General features: G+C 37.6%; 1 protein-coding gene across 1 annotated transcript in view; it reads right to left on the reverse strand.

The window, feature by feature from the left end:
* Positions 1-22,132, reverse strand: part of ARHGAP26 (Rho GTPase activating protein 26) — a 385,346-nt gene that overhangs the window by 141,611 nt on the left and 221,603 nt on the right. Inside the window, exons 14-17 of the mRNA XM_015597932.2 lie at positions 18,905-18,979; positions 4,760-4,847; positions 2,808-2,866; positions 1,184-1,289 (exon numbers count right to left, since the gene is read on the reverse strand). Of these exons, the coding sequence (XP_015453418.1) occupies positions 1,184-1,289; positions 2,808-2,866; positions 4,760-4,847; positions 18,905-18,979 (328 nt within the window). The remainder of the gene's footprint in view (positions 1-1,183; positions 1,290-2,807; positions 2,867-4,759; positions 4,848-18,904; positions 18,980-22,132) is intronic.

Consider the following 22,132-nt stretch of genomic DNA (forward strand, 5'->3'; position numbering starts at 1 on the left):
AAATATATATTTCTTATAAATCACAATTATGCAGTTCTGATATGGCATGGCAGGAAAAAAAAAAAAACTGACCAATGAAGAAGCAACTCTTGACACTGCCTAATTGCAAATCACTCTTGTTTCTTCATAATTAGGCCTATGGAAATCTTTATGGCAACATACATACTCTCTCTCCAAAAGGTAATATCAAGTGCTTGGTAGAAATATGAAAAGATGCCATCATAAACGCCCTTAGCAGAGCATCAACTTATCCCAAAGAAATGACTTAATAGAATGAACAAAGTGTGGGAAAGGGACAAATTACAACACATCAGTTCAATAGAATGTAGGACTTGACTATTTAGGTTAATTGTTATACTTTGTCCTTTCTTATGCTCTAGTCTCCAATCAAAAACATTCATCAAAGTTGACGGAATGTTAGAACATGCACACATGTAGTTACTGATACAACTAAGGAAGTCAGTAAGGCCATTCCGAAAAGAGCCGAGCAGCAGTAAACACACAAAAATTCAAAACCACTGCAAGGGTATAAATATTCCTAGCAGGAAAATCGGACCCCCACTGAATGCTTTGATTATCTCAGAGGGCAAGTGGGCATTTGCCAAAAGTAATTCCTTCTTCTCTATACTTCTTCAAAGGCTTTAATACATGTAACTTTAAAAATCAATGGTATTGTAGATAAAAGAGAGCCTACTATCCATATTTCACAGATGAGGAAACAAAGAATTGAGGTTGGTGGCTTGTCCACAGCAGGTTAAGTGGCTTGTTAAGAACAGAATCAACTCTAGAATCCAGGCCTCTTTGCTACAAATCCGAGCTCTGTATACCCACAACATACTCCTGTTTGCCCTTGACTGCCGCAAGAACATATAACTCCTGAAAACTCTGCTTAGTGACCTGGTATCATGGATGATATATTCCTATTTGCCCTTGATCCACACGTGCAAAAATCCCCTGAAAACTCTGCCTGGTGGCTTGGTCACATGGCCACTCCCCCAGACCACTGGCATTTGTCACCGTTACCCGCTGCAGTTAACATTTCACACATTTCTTTCCTAAGCCTCCAGCATACCTGATGCAAGAGTGGGAGAGGCTAATATAAGCAAAACTGAGACCAGCTTTAGTGCTAAGAAAAGAACTTTCCAGAGATGAGAAAAGAGCCAGCAATCAGTTTTAAACCTACTTTGCCAAGTGGTTCATGAGCAGCTGTAACATCTGCCTATTTTTCTCTGGGAGCCGATGAACAAGGCTGTGGATTTCAGAGACCCGAGACTCCTGGTTCTCCAGTTCTGCAAAGGTAGAAGGGGGGTTATATTTGATCAGTTTCACAGCTAAATCAGTTTACAAGACAAAAATCAAAGGAAACCAAAGGTTGGACACTAACAAGACGGATTTCTCAGAGGTTTAAGATCCTGTTCTGTGTACCCATGACTAGAATGTCTAGATCTAGAAGCGCTTTTTAATGCTGCTTTCTGTAACAGAGGTCATTTTTTAAAAAGAGGCTGTCAAAAACTCAAGCCAAAATGATGACATGGTGAAATGGAGCCAGTCGGCTGCATACCCAAAACAGGAACTAACTTGGGAGCAGCTGGCTCCCTAGAGTGACGGCTTCATTTCAAGGAAAGAAGGAACTTTATGCACTCGTCGAGTGATAAACAAATCGCATATGAACAACATTGCATGGGTCTCAAATATCAAAATAACATCTCAAGACAGTATCAAAGAAATCGAAGGCAATGCCCAGTTATTCTCAAACTATGTGTGACAGCCAGCCTGGTATAGAAGAAAAGAATGGCACATAAAATATGTAAATCTTTCTGCCAACCTGTAACCTAAATCATGGCCTGTCATGTTCTCTTGGTTGAACCTGGGTGAGTGACTACGTTTGTCTGGGAAATAGAATGATGGTACTCACCACACCTATTTATAGGACTGATGTGAGGTTTAATTAGAGAATGGTTGCTATGGGTTTGGAATTTCTCTGAGAAAGGAATCACATAAACACTTCGCCCCTAGGTTTCCTCCATGTCTTTCTCCTTGTTTTAAGAGGACAACTATAAGTAGATAAGGCCATCAGAATATTAGTTGTTACTAAATTAGGCTAGTAGTAACTACCAGGGTAAACAAACTCTGAAGGCTTAAAGGGAGCAGGGAGAGGCACAGGCTATTAGCATAATAGCACTGTGGGGTTTCATGCCAGATTTAAATCTGATAAAGAATCTACTGCACCTACAGGAGGCCTGCCCCACGTAGACAGATTCTAGTATACTTAGGGTAGCCTGCACCTAATCCCTATGTATTTTAAGACCTGTAATATGACGCTAAGGACCTAGATGGTACAGACAAAGAATGATCAGAGGCTGTAAACGAAAGCCATGATAGAAAGCAGACCTGGAAGTTATATAAATGGTGTTGCTTTCAGGAAAACACTTCCAATGCTCAATTTAGGTAATGTGTAAAATTTGATTCATTCCACAAAATGCTACTTAAGGGTGGGGAAAAACGCAAGGAATTAGAACTGCAATAATCAAAATAAGAAAGGCAAACTTGCTTTTCTCTCTTCTTCCCACCTGCAGAAACACACTTCTGAAGTGTCTCTCCTCTACTGTAAATTTATTGTGGTAGCAAGGCAGTCCTGACTTGGTTTCATTTTTATTCTGTGTCAGTCTCATGAGCGTGCATATGTAGGTAGTTAACAAACAGAACATGAAGGATTAGATAATATTTACTTCTGGATACTGACTGTTCTTTGAAACAGAAAAATCTATTCTCTCTCCCCTTAAAACTGTGACAAAAAGAAAATTTACTTGCTGCTTTGATGAAACTTCTTTGAAACTGGTACATCATAAGTGGTCCTGGAAGCATTCTGGAATAAAAAGATGTACACTAGTCAGCTTAATAAAAACAATCATATTCTTTCTAAATAGCAGCAGCCTAGAGACGGCCAAACTGTATTACATTTCTCAAAGGCAAAGATCAGAGGGAAACAAGGCAACTTGACTTAGTCCAACTTAGTTTCCCTTTTGAAAGGCCCTGAGATTTCACCTGAAATTTTCATTCTCCCTCCATTTTAAGGGAATGCATACAACTGTGTTTCATAGTCACAACTAGAAAAACACTAATACAACAGTCTGGCACAAACCAAGAGTTTCCCTTCTCAGTCAGTGACTCACCCATCAACAAGAGCATTCTAAGATATGTCTGAAAAACAAGCAACTACCTAAACATTTGCAAACTCTTGTCTTCCCAGCACCTTGTTATTAGAATCAGTTCATCTGTGAGTACTCTGAGAGACTTTTGTAGGTGTTTTTCTGGCGAATTCACTATGGAGTGCTGCTCAAGAATGCCAAGGGACTAGAACCCCTAACATTAAGCATGATACAACCAAATTTTACCTGCTATTTTTTAAAAATACGTTTTACAAATTTATATACACAGACAACAGAAGGGTGGTTATCAGAGGACATGGGGACCGGGAGGAGGATGAAGAGGGTAAAGGGGATCAAATACACAGTGATGGAGGGAGACTAGACTTTTAATGATAAGCACACAGTGCAATATGCAGATGATGTACTATGGAACTGTACATTTGAAACTTACATAACGTTATTAACCAATGTCACCTCAATAAATTTAATAAAAAATATGTTCTATACCTACTATTTCTTAGGAAATCAGTATCACCATGTGAAAAGAAGTGCTAAATGCAAATCTCTATAATGTGGTTTTATGTAAAGTTCAATGATAGTATTTGAGTTACGAATATTTAATGAATACGTTAAACTTTAAACTTCAGGTTTTTCTGATAGTCCAAATAATAGGCTTCTCAACAGACTATACATTATTCTTGGCTTAGGTTTTATCTTATTCTCAGGATTCCTTAAGTCAACTCTTAGTCATCCCTTGCATTACATCTTATCCTTGACTTCAAGACTCTTCCATCCCCAATAGCCAATGAAACCGGCATCACCAATTCTTTTTCCTCCTTTGCTTTTGAGCCAAGAGAACCTTCATAGAATCTCTACAAAAGCTAATCCACTCATGATGATAGTTCTCCACTTTGTGTAAGACTAGATCTCCCCCACTTTCCTGTGCAAGAACCACAGTAAAGAGCTGTAATGTTCCTACCCTTCAAGTCCAGCATAAATTTCAATCTATTCATGAAACTGAGAGGTGGGCAGCTAGTCATTTGCTACTCCCTTAATGACAGAAGGAGGGGTAGGGAGGCAGCAGTAATATCACATACATTATTAGAGAAAAATAATCTCTTTTGCAGTAAAGTGATATTTTCTAATCTAAGCAGAGTCAAAAAGGAGTTCCATTAAGTTCTCATTGTTAAGGACCAACGTCAACAATGTATGCTATCTGCAATGCATAAAACTATCAAAATATATAGGGTATGTAATCACACATTCGCGACAGAATGGGATATGTGATTCCTTGTTTTCTTAACACAGTATTCAGGGATTTCAGGGAATACCATATTTTAGGTTTTGTTAAAGACTAATTGTCATAATAGCTTCTTCTAAAGACCAAAGTTGCCTAAATCACTCATGGCACTACTGCACAATGGCAACCCATCAACTATGGATGATTTACAATCTGAATGACCAGCTGAGCTAAGTGCACCCACACATAGCTGTTTCCATATCTCAAACGCCCACCCAACAGCTCTCTGGAGGCTGAAAAGAAAAACTGCTTTCTTCCTGACTGCCTGATTACGAGCTGGCACTCCGCCATGCAAATGGAAAGTCCCTACCTTAGGTAGGTCTTCAAAGCACTAGTGATGGTCTTGATCTCCCATTCTGCACAGATATCTGTTTCTGTTTCAGAAGCTGTTTTGGGGTCTAAAAGAAAAGACAATGTGTAAAGCAGAGCAGAAAATACAGCTAAAAAACAAGCATACATAAAAGCATTCAGCCTCACTACTAAGCAAAGAAATTTAAATTAAAACAAAAATGACTCCTATCTTTTGCCTATTAAATTAGAAAAATGTGTAAAAATCCACATATCTATTACTGGCAAAAATGCAGTGAAACTGATCCTTTTGTAATCTGCTGGAGGCAAAAAGGATAAATGCAGCAGTTTTGAAAAGCGATTTGGCAATACGTATCAAAGTCATAAAGATGTTTATACCCTTTGAACTGATAATCCCACTTCACACAATCTATCCTCAGGAAATAAGATAAAGCATGAGAAAAGTTACATATCCCCAAAATGTTCAACACACACTATTTTCTATAACAGTAGGAAAAAAATTTAAAGAGAGACCACCTAAATGTCCAATGATAGAAAAATGATTATGGTACGTTTATTTGATAAAATATTATGTTGCCTTTACATGATAATGATGGCTATCTAGCAATATGTGAAATGCCTGGATTGTCATGTAATCAAAAAATCATGTAACAAAAAAAAAAGCCCTCAAGATTTAAATGTTTGTGAGAAACTCATATGAACAAAGGCTTAAAGGAAATACTCTAAAATTAAAATAATGCTTGTATTAGAGTGGTAGAATTATGGTTTCCATATTTTCTAAATTATGACTTCATTCCATTACTTTTATTGCTGGCAAGGCAGTTGAAAATGGAGTCTTTCAGTAAATTGAAGGGAGAATCCAGTTTCCTCATAGTAAATACTAGTGATTTACCTCTCAGTTCCCATTCCCTTTTGTTTCTGCTCAGAGCCTCATTTACAGTTGGGCTGCTACCCTTTTCTTACACCTACTCCAAGTGCTCAGGTGAGGCTCCCTCCTTTCAATGGTGGGGAATGAGATTCGAGACAGACCAAAGTGCCGCATCTCTCTGGACCCTGTGACTGGTTCAGAAATGGCCCAAGACCTAAGCCAGTTGGATCAAAGAGAACTTCATTACTTTCCTAGGAGATAAAGGAAAGGCTATCTGCTATTTCCTGGTTGGTTTGCACCTGGAAGGTTATACAGCTGTGCGAGGTGCCATCACATAGAGCCTGAGACTGAGTCCAACAAACAAAGCCAGAGATGGTAGAAGCAGAAAAATGGGTCTTGATGACCTGGTTTGAGCCCTTCTATCTCTCCATGCCTTTTCAATCATGTGAGCCAAAAAAAGCCTTTTTTCCATAAACCAGTTGAGGTCAGATTTTGTTTTCTATAATCCAAAGAGACCTAAATGATATAGCAGGTAAACAGAGATGACCACCAGACTGTCTCTTTCTGTATAGTCTCTGTGAAGAGTTCTTCCTGCAGGGCTAACAGTCTTCCATTTGGAGAGAAGAATGAGTCACAGGTGGGCACAATACATTTTCTGTACACTGAGAAAGAACCTACTTTCAATATAGGAGGCCAAATAGTCATGAGTGGCTTAAGGATTTAGGCGCTATGTGTTTGCAGGTAACTCTGGGCAATAATGAACTCTGTCATGTCACATGAAACCAACAAGGAAGAACCTAAAAAGCATAATTTTATTTCCAGGCCCACACAACAGTAAACTCCACAGCGTTCTATCACAGCAAATTTCTGAAAAGTGAACAAAGTGTGATTTTTCCAAATATCTAAAACTGCTGTAGCTTTAATTCTTTTCTTGCTTTGTCATCTTACACTGTTAACGGTTTTTTCCTGCGGAAGTATATGTACTAAAAAACTTTGCTTAACCTGACCTTTTCCCCGCCCAGGACCAAGACACATGGAGCACTGCCATCTTGCATGGTTCCTGGATGCAAGACAAACGTTACTGTACATTTTTCTGAGGAACAAACCAACTTCTACCCAAGAAGAGTGAACATGACACTAAACAAGCAGCAGTTGGCAGGTCTGGGAGTTATGAACTGTTCCATGAATCACATTTAGCAAACTAATGATTAGCTTCCACTTATTCAGGCTCTGTAACCATAGGAATATTGTGTAACATTACAGAGAGGAGAGTCAAATTACAGCCAGGCTAAAGGGCTTTTTATAGCACTGATGAGGCAAGGCTCATAACTTGAGCACGTCCATTTTAATTCATTTTATATCCAAACTAAATTGAAGACAGCCTCACAAGCTACCCCATTCTCAGAAAGTGCTGCCGATGTCCACACCTCCCTTCTGTCAGTGCTCCCCTCACTAACTAACAGAGAAGCCTCCTGGTAGTATCTGAACAAGATGCATAGCTGTAATGTAAAATTTTCTTCAGAACTCCGTACTTTTCTGCCTACCATGTCATTTGACCATTGCAGTGCTTAGTAAAGCTGACATAAACTAGAGGAGCAATCCAACAAACAAAAAAGCATTCTGTGGGTAGAACGAAATGAGTGTATTTCCTCCTCTACCTACTCGAGCACAAATTTGGAAAAACAGGAGACAGACTAGAAGCAGTGGTGACAAGGGGAGGTGGTCTTAGAACTATCACCCTGGGTCAATCCAAAGATCCATCTCGTACACTGTTGTGTTGCTGACAAAAACACTAAGGACCTTCTGGAGGAAATGATTAGGAAAGTCACCTGTGTATTCTAAATTTCCTAATAACACATTATAATTTTTTCTTTAACTGAGAAGGTAATATAAGCACAAAATAAAAAAATAATTCAAGCAAAACAAATAGATATACATTAAAAAGGTTCACCTTTCCTCCGCTTGGGGCAACTGCTAATATCAGTTGTATACCATCTCCAACAGTATATGCATGAACAAGCAAAATATGAATACACACATCTTTGTAAAAACACAAACAGAAGCACACTATACATGTCATTCTGTTCAGTGTTATTTTCATTTAACAACAGCTTAAGAAATTGTTCCATATCAGTACACAAATATATCTACTTCACAGTACTTTGTTGTGCCATAGTTAAATGTCTCATTTATGGAAATTAAGATGGTTCCCTGCTTTTGCTATAATAAACAATATTTTTACATGTCTTACCTGTAGAAAAAAATTCCTCAAAATGGAATTTCTGGGTCAAAACTATGTGCATTTTAAATTTTGAAATACATTGCTCAACTGCCCTTCAGAGGATGTACCACTATATTTAAGTATGAGAGTGACTCCTTCACTAGATCCTTGACATCATATGATTGAATGCTGATCCTAGCCAATCTGATGGGTTTACGAAAAGGTTATCTGACTGTTTTAATTTGTACTTTAATAAGAAGGAAGATTGAGAATTACCTCCTGTGTCTGGATTCAATCTACTGAGGTACAGTCACACTTCAAGTCTACTGAGGTACAGTCACACTATTTCCATAATTTTTAAAAATATTTTACTTTTCAATTACAGTTGGCATACATTATACAGTTTAAGGTGTACACAGTTCCATCATTTTTGACAAATATAAATAATCATGTAACTATCACCACAATCAAGATATAAATAATTTCTATCACCTCCAAAAATTAGACTGTGCCCCTTTATAGTCAATCCCTCTCCCTTCACCTCCAGCCCTCTGGAACCACTTTCACATAGAGTACTTTTGAAATTCATTCAAATTGTTTATGTACCAGTAGTTCAATCTTTTTATTACTGAGTAGTATTCAATTTTATGGATGCACCACAATTTATTTATCCCTTCACTAGCTGATGGGCATTTACATTGTTTCCAATTTTGGGCTGTTATGAATAAAGTTGCTATAAATATTTGAATACAGGTCTTTATATGGACATTTTCATCTCTTCGGTATACACCTAGCAGTGGAACTGGGTAAAAATAAATAAGAGTGGGTCATATAGTGAGTACATTTAACTTTAGCAGAGACTGCCAAATTATTTTCTAAAACAGCTGAGCCATTTTGCATTTCCACTAGCAATGTGAGAATTGCTTCACATCTTCATCAACACATGATATAGTCATATGCTTAAAATTGAAATTTTAGCTATTCTAGTAGGCATGTAGTGATAACGCATTTTTTAAATTTGCTTTTCCTTAATGACTAATGATGTTGGTCATCTTTGCATGGGCTTTTTGGCCATTTGTATATTTTCTTTGGCGAGCTGTTTGTTAAAATCTCTTGTCCATTTTAAAAACTGGACTGTTGTGTTCTTACTAAGTTGCAAGAGTTATTTTTAATATATTCTGGATACAAATCATTTATTAGACATATTTTGCAAATATTTTCTCCTGATCTGTAGTTTGTTTTTTTCTTTTTCTTAATATCTTTTAAAGAGCAGAAGTTTTTTATTTGAATAATGTTCAGTTTATCAGATTTTTCTATTATGGTTCCTGCTTTTGTGTTTCATCCAAGAAATCTTTTCTAAACCAAGGTCACAGAGATTTTCTCCTGTTTTCTTCATGAAGTTTTATAGTTTTAGCTCTTAGGTTTAAAACTATAATCCATTTCCAGTTAACTCGTATGGGTTCTATTTCTGGTTTCTCTTGTCTGTTCCATTGACCTATATGCCATTCCTTATAGTCTTGCTTAAAATACCATATGGCCGTGCTTTCCTGCATTTAAACAGTTGTATTTTGTTTTCTGTCTTTTTCTAAAATCTTCTTGAACCTTTTATATCTCCATTATGTCTTTGAGGAAGAGGTTTATGTAAGTATGCTATGCTCTACATAAACAAGACCTCTTTTCATTTATCCTACAGTTAAGGCTTTCGAGACTAGATTTAAAACTTAGCAATATGAGAATAATTTACTCCAGCAAATTATTTTCTCATTATGAAAGTCATACATCTTTAAAAAACTTTAATCACTTCCTATATCCAGTATCCAAAAATCCAGAGTACCTCTAGCCACTTCTGTTCTGACATCTAAAACCTCTTACTGTCTCAAGGCCCTGTCTTAGGAGAACCTACCTGAAACCTCCCAATAAGCAAAAGTGATGGTGGAAAGAGCAGAGAGGAAGGTGAGTTTCTATCTGAGGTCTCCATCCTCTAGGAACTCAGAATTGTGGTTAGACATGATCTTACTAGCTTCCGGAAGGATCAATCCCCATCCTAACAATCTACTATTTCGAAGTCGTCATCATTTGTCTGCTCCCCTTTACAGATGAATAACATCAGAAATTCACTTTTTGCATAGCTCTGCTGCTTCTACAAGGCGATGGTCTTCAAAGTCTGAGGCTGTTTCTACCCTTTACTAAATAAGCCTTCAAGTCTTGAGAATTGTCATGAAGAATGTCTATTACTTTAGGATTTCTTCTGAAGGAAGTCCTCACTTGCTTTTACTTATGCTATTCTGTGAAAGGGTGTTGGAATGAAGGGCACAGAAAAAAAGAATACAGACATTCAAGGTCCAAGATTTGCAAGGAAGAACAGTTCATGGCTAGATCAGAGATCAGTGGGTGAGGCATGTTACTATAATTTAGTGCTTTAAAACATTGCAATTTAATACCTTCCATGTGTTCTCTGTAGCACCGACCTGGCTTTAAACATTAGTTTAAAAAAAGGAAAAAGTTATGGAATAAGATGAGAAAAATAACACCGAATTTGCATTCCTTTACCATCAAGGTAAAATTCTAATAAAGACATGCAAAAAAAGGAACACAAAGTTTCAACAGCACGGAAAAATGGGTTCACTGCAACATTCTGCCTGTCACCAAAGGAATACCAACTAGGCAAAGCTCAGATGAGGGAATGAGGAAAACCCAATTGGGGGAACAATGATATAGGTCACAGCCCTTCACCCACCCTACAGTACAGCCAAAGCCATGCCAGGAAGGGATGCCACATGCATGGCCTCCACCCCAGCACACACACTGGGGGGAAGCTGCTTTCTGGAGTGGACAGAATCATCCTAAGATTACAATACGGACAGTGAAATTAGACTGGGGACAGAGGTGGAGAGGCATCCCTTTATATTAAGGGAAATAAATTCCGATAAGGGAAAGTCTTATAGGAAACATGAGGGTGACAAAGGAAGAACCTCAGCACCTCATATTAAACAAGAAAAAACTCCACTTCTCCCAGAATCATAACCAAATAACAGAATCAGGAGAAATCAATTCAGGGGTATAGGTCTACACTAAATGAAAGATTTAAGAAAATGTCAGAAAGGTGGATGGAATCATGTATAATGGTCCTCCAATTTCATATGAGAGGAGGATTCCAACAGATTTCAGGAAAACTGCAGCAGAATAAGGATGATCTATCCACAGTGAATTTAATTGCAAAGATTTATAAACTTCTCTGTGTTCAGATTTGATTAAACAGAAGATTTTTAAAAGCTGATAAAATACTTGTTAGCATAAAATATGGAGATAAAAGCCTCTACAAAATTTTCAGGAAGTACCTGTTCTGTATGCTAAATAAAATTCAGAAAATTATGGATGCTGTGAAATAAGACACCAAATAAAAAGAGAAATAGACTGAAATAATAAAGATGATAGCTAAAAGGTAGGAAACAGCTAAGTAAGTTAGTGAAGACATCAAAAATTCAATTACAAAATTAAAATCTGCATTATAAACAACAACAACAACAAATCAACCCAAAAGAAATTTAAATGAATGATATGGATATGGGTCACAAGTTTGAGAATTTTTACTAAAATGCAAAAAATCAGGAGAAAAACAAACATGAAAATAGTGAAGAATGATGATAATGTATTTTTTAAATTGAGAGTTGCATAATAATGAAAAAAAATGTTTTTTCCTCCAAAAAAACATATGTAAAAACTCCTTCATCAGACCCCAATATGTACAAAAGAGTGACTTATCTGGTGATATTTAAAAGTAATGGAAAGGTGGAAATTTTCTCATTATACAGTTATTGGTCAATTGGATAACTATTTGAGGAAAAGAAGAGTTAGTTCCCATTTTGCATGAATAAGTTACATTTGGATTTTAAGGAAAACAAAAAGGTTTTATAATCCTGGATGGGGAAGGTCTTTTAAGGCATAATCCATATTGGAAAAAGACTGATTTCATAAAAGATTAGACTTCATAAAAATTTTAAATATTCATAAGACAAAACAAAAACAAAAGTACCATAAATTAAGTTCAAGATAAATGATAATCTGGAAAAAAATACTGGTAACAAAGCCTCCATATCTAAAAAGGTTGTACAATCCAAAGATTACTACACCAATCGAAAAACAGGCTAAGAACACAAATAGGTAATTCATGAAAGGAGAAACATAAATCAGCAAGAAAAACAGGAAAAACATCCAAACTCACCCAGGTTTACAGAAATGCAAAGTTAAATAAAAATGCAATACATTTTAAAATATATTTATAATTTGTATGCAAAAAAGTAATAGAGATGGCAAGGATGTGAAGTATAGGGCACTCTCCTGAGACTTTGCTGATAGCAAATTTAGGAATATCAATTAAGGGCCTTGAAAATATGTGCATACCTTGGCCCAGCAATTCAACATCTTAAAATAAAGCTCAAGGAAATAATATAAACATTAAAAATAACAACAGCTAACATTTATTGACTACCACATGGAGGCTCTGGACTCAGTAACCCACATGCTTCTTTTTATTTAATCCTCACATTGTTATAGTGGCAGGGACATATGAGGTAGAAGACTAGACAGGTTTAAATAACTTGCATAGAGTCAATCAGATAAGCGGTAGAACTGCAACTTGTCTAACTCCAAAAAATGCATGCTCTTAACCTGCACTATCCTATCCCTATGGGATGTTCACCTGAGTATTTTCTAGAATTGCAGTCAGTCTACATATCTGAGCATAGAAGACTGATTAAAGTTATAGTATATCTACCAAATACATGGCCAAAAGAAATCGCATTCCTGAAAAACTTGAAAAACATCAGAAAATAGACATGAAAAAAGTCTATTAAAAAGCAGTATACATGCACAGTGTAATTCCAATTTTATAAACTTTTTATTATATTATAGAATATTATATTTAAAAGGTGAGAGTGATATGATAAAGTGGTCAATTAAGGTTATCTCTGGTCTACTAGATTTATTTTCTTTTTTCTAATTTTCGTATTTCTCCAAATTTGCTATGACCACTTATAATTTCTAATCAGAAAAAACAAGTTATTTAAAATATATACAGGAAGAGAGACAAATGTACTGAACAAGCATATAGCTGATTTATATTTTTAAAATGTTGAGCTAAAACTTGGAAAAGTTTATCTTCACTTAACATTCAGAGGGAAAAAAACACCGAACAGAACAAACATGGAAGACACTCTATTTCTAGGAATCTGCATGTCTTCCTGAGTCCTTTTTCACTTTTCAAAGACTAATAATACCTGTTGCTAAGAAGAAGGTGTCAAGTGTAGCTCTTGATATGACACCAGCACAAGGCTCTACCACATTTACTACGAGAAATTCTGGCAAGCATTCTTAAGGAATCCTAATCAATAAAAAGAAGATGTTCTCAAAGCACTGGCTCTTATCCTCCTCTTCCCACCTAAAGTCCCCCAATATATTAGGCATACACATGGTAAACTCAAAGTGATCAAAAGAATTCTCCAGTTGAGGCACCTAAAAATGGCGTAGATGATAGAGGCTTTGTTCATCCCTCTTGCAACCACATCAAAGTTGAGACAAACACGGAGCAAACAGCAAGCAGAGTTGCCTGGGATCTCGAAGAATAGAAGCACTACAACTAGAGAGAGAAATAAGAAATCAACCTGCAATGGTAGAAGGCAGGAGGGGGAGAAGACAGGAGGCTGTCCAGTCACGAGCGCCTGAGTAGGGCAGAGGGTATGGCAGCTGCAGATGTCTCTTAAAGGGGCCACGACTGTGATCGGACTTTGATGGTGATGGGCTTGCTCGCTCTGAGCACCAGCACCGAGTTGGCTGCTCAGGGGTCACCAGGAACTTACAGGGGGACACTGAGTTGTCAGAGCAAGGACGGGAGGCGAGGCTTTCTCCCTGGTAGAAGTACTGGTGGTGTCCATTGTTCCTCTGTTGAGCCCTTCCCTCTCCCAGTGTGCAGACTCTGTATATTAGAGGGAATCAACATAGTGGATAAAGAAGAGGATCCAATCACTGGTACAGAGGATGGGGAAGCCAAGGACATCCAATCAAAATGGCAAGAAAAAAAAGCCCAGACTATAATAATAATTTTAAGGACAAAATTGAATGTAAAAACATCGGCATCACAGGGGTACCTGAAGGAGAACAAGAAGTTGAAGAGCTATTTGAAGAAATAATGATGAAAACTTTCCTCGCCTGGTGAAGGAAATAGACATAGAACCCCAGGAAGCTCAGAGAGTCTCAAAAAGATGAACCTAAAGAGGCCCACATCAAGACACATCATAATTAAAATGCCAAAGGTTAAATACAAAGAGAGAATCTTAACAGCAGCAAGAGAAAAGCAGTTAGTTACCTACAAGGGAGCACCCATTAGATTGGCAGCTGATTTCTCAAAAGAAACTACACAGGACAAAGGGGCTAGGCACAAAATATTTAACGTGATGAAAATCCAGGATTTACAACTTTATCCAGCAAAGGTATCATTTAGAGTCGAAGGACAGATAAAGAGATTCCCAGACAAAAATAAGCTAAAGGAATTTATCAACACCAAGCCAGTATTATAGGAAATATTGGAGGGACTCTTTTAAGAAGAAAAAAATATGTATCAAAAACGTGAATAAAGAATGGTAATAACTACATTTCTATTAAGTACCTCAAATGGAAAAGAAGTAAATGCTCCAACCAAAAGGTAGGGTGGCTGAATAGGTAAGAAAACAAGACTCCTACATATGCTGCCTACAGGAGACTCACTTCAGATTAAAAGACACACACAGACTAAAAGGAAAGGGATAGAAAAAGATATTGCCTTGATGGACCTAGAGGGTATTGCAATGAATAAGTCAGATAAAGACAAATATCGCATGATTTCACGTACATGTGGAATCTAAAGAACAAAATAAATAACAAAAATGGCAACAAACTCATAGATACAGCGAATATTTGGAGGGCTACTAGATGAGAAAGGGTTTGGGGGAATAGTGAAAAAGGGCAAAGGGATTAAGAAATACAAATGGATAGATACAAAATAGACATGGAGACATAAAGTGTAGCATATGGAAAATAGTTAACAATGTTATAATAAATATATAAGGGGAAGAGGGGATACTAGATTTAGTGGGCTGATCACCTGGTTAGTTATATAGATCTCTAATCACTCTGCTGTACAACTGAAACTAATATATTATTGTATGCCAACTATAATCAGAAAAAACTCATTGAATTGTAAAAAAAAAAAAAAGTATCTGGTTTTACTTAATTCTAACCCATAATAAAAACACACTATTCCACTTTTGAGAGACTCTGACAAATAATCCCACAGTGTCTGGCACATAAGAGGGCATCCAATGAGTATAGGAAAAAAAAATAGTGAATGAATGGTTGACTATCAGCCCAGTCATGGCAGGGAGAGGTTTAGGGGTATAGGAGTCATGTTAATTTTATACTCTTGGCTAACTCAGTCTAGTACCAGTATCAAGAACTGATGAAGATGAGAGCATGTTCACAAAACAGAAGTGAGGCAGGGCTCTCTGCCTTCAGGTCTGGAGTCCCTGGACTAATGGGTGATTCTTCAATTCCAAGATCTACACTGTTGAACTTAATTGGTAGTGAGAATCACAGATACCATTCCCTACTTTTGATTAGATCTTTCACTGTGGTCATTTTTCAGCTCTGGTTGAATCTCAGTTTGGATTCTAGTCTATCTGTAATGTCCCCATGGCAAAGGCAGCTAGCCTCGTGACTTTCGGCTGCTAGTTATTAGTTTTTCATGACATTTCTCAGATGTTCATCATCATTTTGTCTAACCCTAGGAAAACTGAAGAAAACAGGACAAATATCTTACTTGAGGGCCACTAAGAGAAGCAATAAAAACGAGATCTTTTCATACCACTTTGCTTAGCACAACTGAGCTAAGGCGCTTTTCTTTTAGATTAGCAAACCCTTCTAAAATGTCATATTTCTTTTCACTAGTGTCATCTTACATAAAAATCTGTCATCTTTGAAATCTCTCTGACCCCTCTACTCCCCCATATCCAACTGGTTACAAAGTCCTGTTGATTCTCTCTCCAATCATTTTGAGCCTGTTCTTTTTTCCTGACCTCAGAGCAGCTATTTGGTTCAACCCTCGATAGGGTCATCTGCCTAATCTGTTGCAACTGTCTTCTTCCTCCATGTATTTCCATGATCAAATACATGCTCCACATTGCTGCCAGCGTTGTCTTCCTCAAACTAGCACCTGATTTAGTTACACCTGTGTTGGACATACTTTTGTTATTACCCAGTGGCCATTATTTCAGGAAAACATTCCTCCATCATTCTTTTAATAATCCTACTTAGTCCACAGAGTTCTACAGACTAACCCCCGCCCCCAACCCTACCTCTCCACCACACTCACAGAGGTGGCACAGGATCACCAAAGACAGGCACAGGATCCAGGCTGTCTGGATCCATCTGCTGTAGGTCATGTGTCTAGTCTGAGATTATGAAGTAAACCATGTGGATGGCCCTATACAATCAAAGTCCACCCTGAGACTTTCTGCCAAAAATGTCAAGAAAGGTACTCTCCTCTCAGTGATACAAGCTCCAAGGACCACTGAGGCTGGACTATCTGGGACATTCCCACAAAGAATACAGTCAATGCAAAGGCAAGCAAAGGTCACGGATCATGAGGAACCAGAGAAAGGAGTGGGAAAGCCTCAAACGAATGCAAAGATGTTACTGGAGCGACCAGGCTCTTCCGCCACCTTGAACTTAGCAGTTACATAAACAATTAAATGCCTTTATTTTTATTTTAAACTATTTTAAATTGTCTTCTTGACACGTTTGTGTGCAAAAGTCTTAACACACAACTCCACTACACAGCATGACATTCAAGTTCCTCAAAAAAAGGGGGCCATCTCAGCTTTTTGGCTTTAACTCTCCTGTCCCAGTCTCAAGTATTTTCAAATATTAAAATAAATAATAATAATAATAATAATATCAATACTCTCTGCTATTGCCACCACAGATCCCAATTTCTCTCCCCATGCTGTTGTTCATAATACTTCCTGAATCAGAATTATTCTTCTATTCTCTCCTTCACTACTCAATCTTCTAGATTCAGCTTATATTATATACTAGTATATTTTACATTACAGCTTTCGTATGTATGCATATATCCCCACTACTGAACCCTCTGCAGACAAGGAATAACTCTTCCTAAAGTTTCATTTCTAGCACCTAACAATCTGTTTCAGAGAGCATATGCTCCATAAATATTTGCAGCTCCGACTGGAAATAAAAGACTGAGGATTGATACCTGTTGGACTCTTAACTGTTACCTACATTAGAATTTTCAAAAAAGTAACCATATCAACATACAGCCCAGCAATCGCCCTCTTGGACATTTATCCCACAGAAATAAATCAATGTTCAGATAAAAACTTGTGCACAAATGTTTATAACAGCTTTATTTGTCATTTCCCCAAACTGGAACCAACCCAGATGTCCTTCATCAGGTGAATGGCTAAACTGTGGTGCATCTGTACAATGAGATACTACTCAGCAATAAAAGAACAAACTATTGACACATAAAACTACTTGAATAAATCTCAAGAGAATTATGCTAACTGAAAAAAAAGCCAATCCAAAAATTGTATGATTCCATTTATATAATAACCTTGAAATTACACAGTTACAGAAATGGAGAACAGATTAGTGGTTGCCAGGGGTTAAGCATGGGGATGCGGTGAGGGGTGAGGAAGATGGATGTAGCCATAAAACGGCATCACAGGGGATTCTTGCAGTGATGGAACTGTTCTGCATCTTGATTGTATCAATACCTGGTTGCGATACAGTTTCTAAAGTCTAGCAAGATGTTACTATTGGAGGAAAGCTAGTAAAGGTACACAGGATTTCTCTATATTATTTCTTATAACTGCATGTGCATCTATAATTATCTCAAAATAAAAAGTTTAATTTTTCAAAGAACTACATCTGAATCTGAATCAACCCTGAATCAAAGAACAGATACTCAGTGCAAATGTACCTTATAAATAATCATAGTTTCAAACTAAATATTTCATCATGACTAGCAATACAATAGAATTTTGCCTACAAGAGGCAAGGAGTGCTCTCAAAAAGAGGTAGAGAGTTATTCTCATCAACATGAGAAAGGAGATTTCTTTCATATGAAAACTATTATCAGAAAGTGGGATAGCAAAATAAATGACAAATACTAACAAGAGAAATGTCCCTGCACAGAAAACTGACCAGGGACCCTGAGTAATAATAGTCCTTCTCTACAAGTACGTGGCCAGGCTTCCATGGGGATGAATAATAGCCACTGATTGGTGAAATCTGATCTGTTTGCCATTTAGATCCATGTGACTCATTGAGACTGGCTGCATTCATATCTGAAAATACAGGAAATCTGCAGCCTAGGCAAATTTGGCTTATTGGCTCATGGGTTTTTGAGTCGAACGTTGCACATTCAGAGATAGTAGTTTTATATTTATATCAGCCAACTGCAAAGATGTTCTGCTGCTCAAATGACAGAAACAAAGAGAATCAAAAGAATTATCTGCTTATATACATTTTGTCTGAGAGTCACATGACACCTTCTCCATAATAGGGAACACAAGATCTGAGGTTCTGCAGGCATCGGATGTGCCTCACTAAGAAGACAGAGGGAGTCATGAGCTAATAAAGACAGAGTAGGGTGTGGTGGTCACATGAGTGACCAACATCACTGGGACTGGCAATGGCCGACACAGAGGGTGTGGTGATTTGGACCTGCCATTTTTTGTTTTGTCCAGTCTCACTTCGTACCTCTTCCAGTAATTCCCACAGCCATGACAACGGGTGAGTGAGGCAGCTTATTTCTGGGAGTTACCTCTTGGAATACCCTGATTACTTCCCAAGGGGCTGTCCATATTTATGGACTTGGTGACAGAAACAAAGAGAATCAAAAGAATTATCTGCTTATATACATTTTGTCTGAGAGTCACATGACACCTTGTGCCCTCCCCACCCCCCTGGGGCCTGCCTGGCAGAGTCTCTGCTGCACTCACCCATCAGGACACTCAGCAACTTCTGCACTCTGGAATTGACCCCCACGATTCGGTAGAGCCCTTGCTCATTGATCCCTGAGAAGAGAAACAGTGATGATTTAATTAGAGGCATGTCAAAACACAAGTCAAGCCATCCTAGCCAAAGGCACTATTTTCATTTTCTTGGTCCTTCTAAAAGCTGCTCTAATTAAAGTCCCCTGTCACTCAGCTCTGGTCTTAGCGAAGCAGTGGGATTTGGTACAGCTGTCTAGGATTTCACGGATGTGCTGCACACTGCAGCCCTCGTGTTAGTTCAGTCATTAGAGGGGAAAGAAATCTTGCTCTTCTCTTGTCAAAGGCAGCATCTGAAGAGTTTTGAAAGATGCAAAATATATACTTTTAAATAGGTCATATTTAACCAGTTTGTTAATTTAAAAAGCCAAAAATGACATGACAAAAAATTCATACTACAGAAAACGAAAAATACCTCACAATCTATTTCTACATATAGAATAAAAATAATGAGTGTAAGGACATTTTTAATTTTGGAGAATGTTAGCCAAGACTGAGAAATCAGAAAATCTATTTATTTGTAAGGTAAATATTCATTACAAAGAAAAAGAAGGACCACCTTCATTCAACCCAAGGAAATGTACAACTGGACCAGAAGGGGTTTACCTTCAAATACCCAAACAAAGAACCAAAAACTAATGACCTCAGTACTTTGTTCATTTAAGTGCAAGAATTAGATCACCACTGTATGATTTACAAAAAGGGATATTTACACCAAATGACAAGAAATGACTTTTCTCCTGTTAGTCCTAGGCTCATCGTATCCGATACCTCTCAACTAACTGATCTCCTGCTTCCTATCTTATTCTCCGGATGCCCATTCTCTAACCGATAGCCAAAGTGAACTTTTCAAAGAGTAAATCTGTTCAAACCATCTCTTTTCTTAATACCTTCCAGTGGAGTTTCCTATTGCATTTAGATCACAATCAAAATTTACTGTGCCGACAAAGCCCTACACAGTTGAGCACCAGCCTACCTCTGACCATATCATCAACTGCCCTCACTCTGCGCTGCCACACTGGCCTTCCTGTGTCTCCTCCATATCACGCTCAGGCCCCCCAATCCCAGCCTCTGCACAAGATTTCTTCCACCTGGAACATACCTCTCCCAGATCTTTTCATGTTCAGGTCTCACCTTAAATGCAGTCTCTTCAGTATAATGCATCCCATGACCAACACTATTGGCTAGTTTGTTTTCTTTACAGCAGTTAATAATACCTAAAATTTTCTTATTCGGTTTCCTGTCTTTCTCTCTACAAGTACAATGTAAACTCTAAGTACAGTGATTCTATCTTCCTCACCATTATATCCCCAGCACCAAGATCAGCATATGATACATGATAGAATAAATAAAACAGGAGTTACCTCCATCAGAGTTACTACTTTAGGGTCAAAATAAAATTTCCTGGAAGAAATTTGGGAAAAGGCTGATTCTGCAGTGTCTTCTACACTATATAAAAATGGAACTAATGAATAAAAAGGAAGTGGTTTGGAATGATGGAGTTTTATAGCTAAAACAGATCTGTAAAAGCATGTACATCATCTTGTATGGTTCATGAGCTAGGAGACCCTGGTCAAAAACTAAGCGATAGGCCCCAAGTTACTCAGTAGCAGAACCATTATTCAGCAACATGGTGGTTTCTAGAGCTTGTCCTTTCTGAAGTATATCTCATTCTTTTGTCCTTGTGCTTTCCTGGAACTTGACACAATCCCAGCTCCCATTTGACAATGATTAACGAACCCCATAAAGTATGGGAGGTCTGTTCACCTCTGGTCACCACAAATATGTATGTACATACATGCACTGCAGTAGAGAAATAGCCACTTCCTTCATGTATTTATGTTAAAATGGCATTTAACTCACACTGCCCTTATTTCCTCTTTGTGCTAAATGAAAACTTTCCTAGAAGTTAAAACAGCATTTTTGGAGGCAGAAGTTAAGAGACCAAACCAGCTGGAGACTCTGTTCTTCACCACTACTTATCATGTATATTTCCGCCTTTACACCAGAAAAAGTTGTGTCCAGAGCTATTGGTTTGCATTTACCATACAGACTCTAAGAAGGGTTTTAAATGATTATGTTTCTCTCCTAGTTCTGGCTGCTGAAAACTGAACAACAATCAGGTGGCCCCTTCAGCCAAGTATGTGAACTTCACAGTGGAGGGGAGGGGAGTTTTGTTTTGAACTCACTTATGGCTCCATTTTTACACCTCTACTCTTGTTAACCCTGTATATGTTATATCTCTCATTCTTTTCTTTTAAAATGAAAAGCATTTCATAACGCCTGTTGAAAAATTACCTTTGTTATGCCTACTTTAAAAATTTTAGAAACGGCAGTTATGGAAAATAGATAAATCAAAGGAAGACAATAAAAACAGCAGGGAGACCTACTGACAATACAATGATACCTGTGCAGGTACACGTCTCCCCTCTCTCTGCCACCCCCAGGATGGGTTACTTCCATTTTTCACTTACTATATATAATAAAAATCTTTCATGTCAATAAATGTATTTCCATTACATTTTTAGTGATTCTGAGTTTTTACTGCATGAATGTAGCACTGCTGATTTAACTAATTTCTGAGACGTTTGGCCAATTTCTAATTTTTTCACTTTAACACCACCTTCAGGTAAACAACCTTATGACTCAACCTGGTCCATGCCCTTATTTCCTCAAGATCAATTTCAGAAACTTCGTTTACTTCGACTTTATGTTCTGATTATATTTTACATATCTTTGTAAGCTGTCTTAACTCCTTAGTGAAGGAAGGTACAGCAGAATAAGCAGACATTTACAAAGGGTTAGCACACATTAAATAACTACCTTGGAAAGAATATTTTTTGACTGAAAACATAGGAATAGAGGCTTATAAGGTTAGGTTTTTTTCCTTCTCTACTTGATGCTTTTTAGACTTTATAAAGATGCTTATATTTCTCAACTAGTAAGAGTTATGGATCTTGCTTTAAAAGACAGAACTTCTTCCAAACAAATCAAAAGGCCTGGTGGGTTGAGAGGCTATATAATAAATAAGATTCACATTTTTGACAATGGTTCAAATCAAATCCAGTGGACAGACAGTTATCGGTGTTTCTCAGGGGTATAACAGACCAGTGCACTCAAAGTTTCAAATTGTCAGAGCTGAGAAATTGCCTTTGTGGCAAACCTGGAGGAGGAGGC

Source organism: Pteropus alecto, unplaced genomic scaffold (assembly GCF_000325575.1).
Source record: "Pteropus alecto unplaced genomic scaffold, ASM32557v1 scaffold78, whole genome shotgun sequence".
NCBI lineage: Eukaryota > Metazoa > Chordata > Mammalia > Chiroptera > Pteropodidae > Pteropus > Pteropus alecto.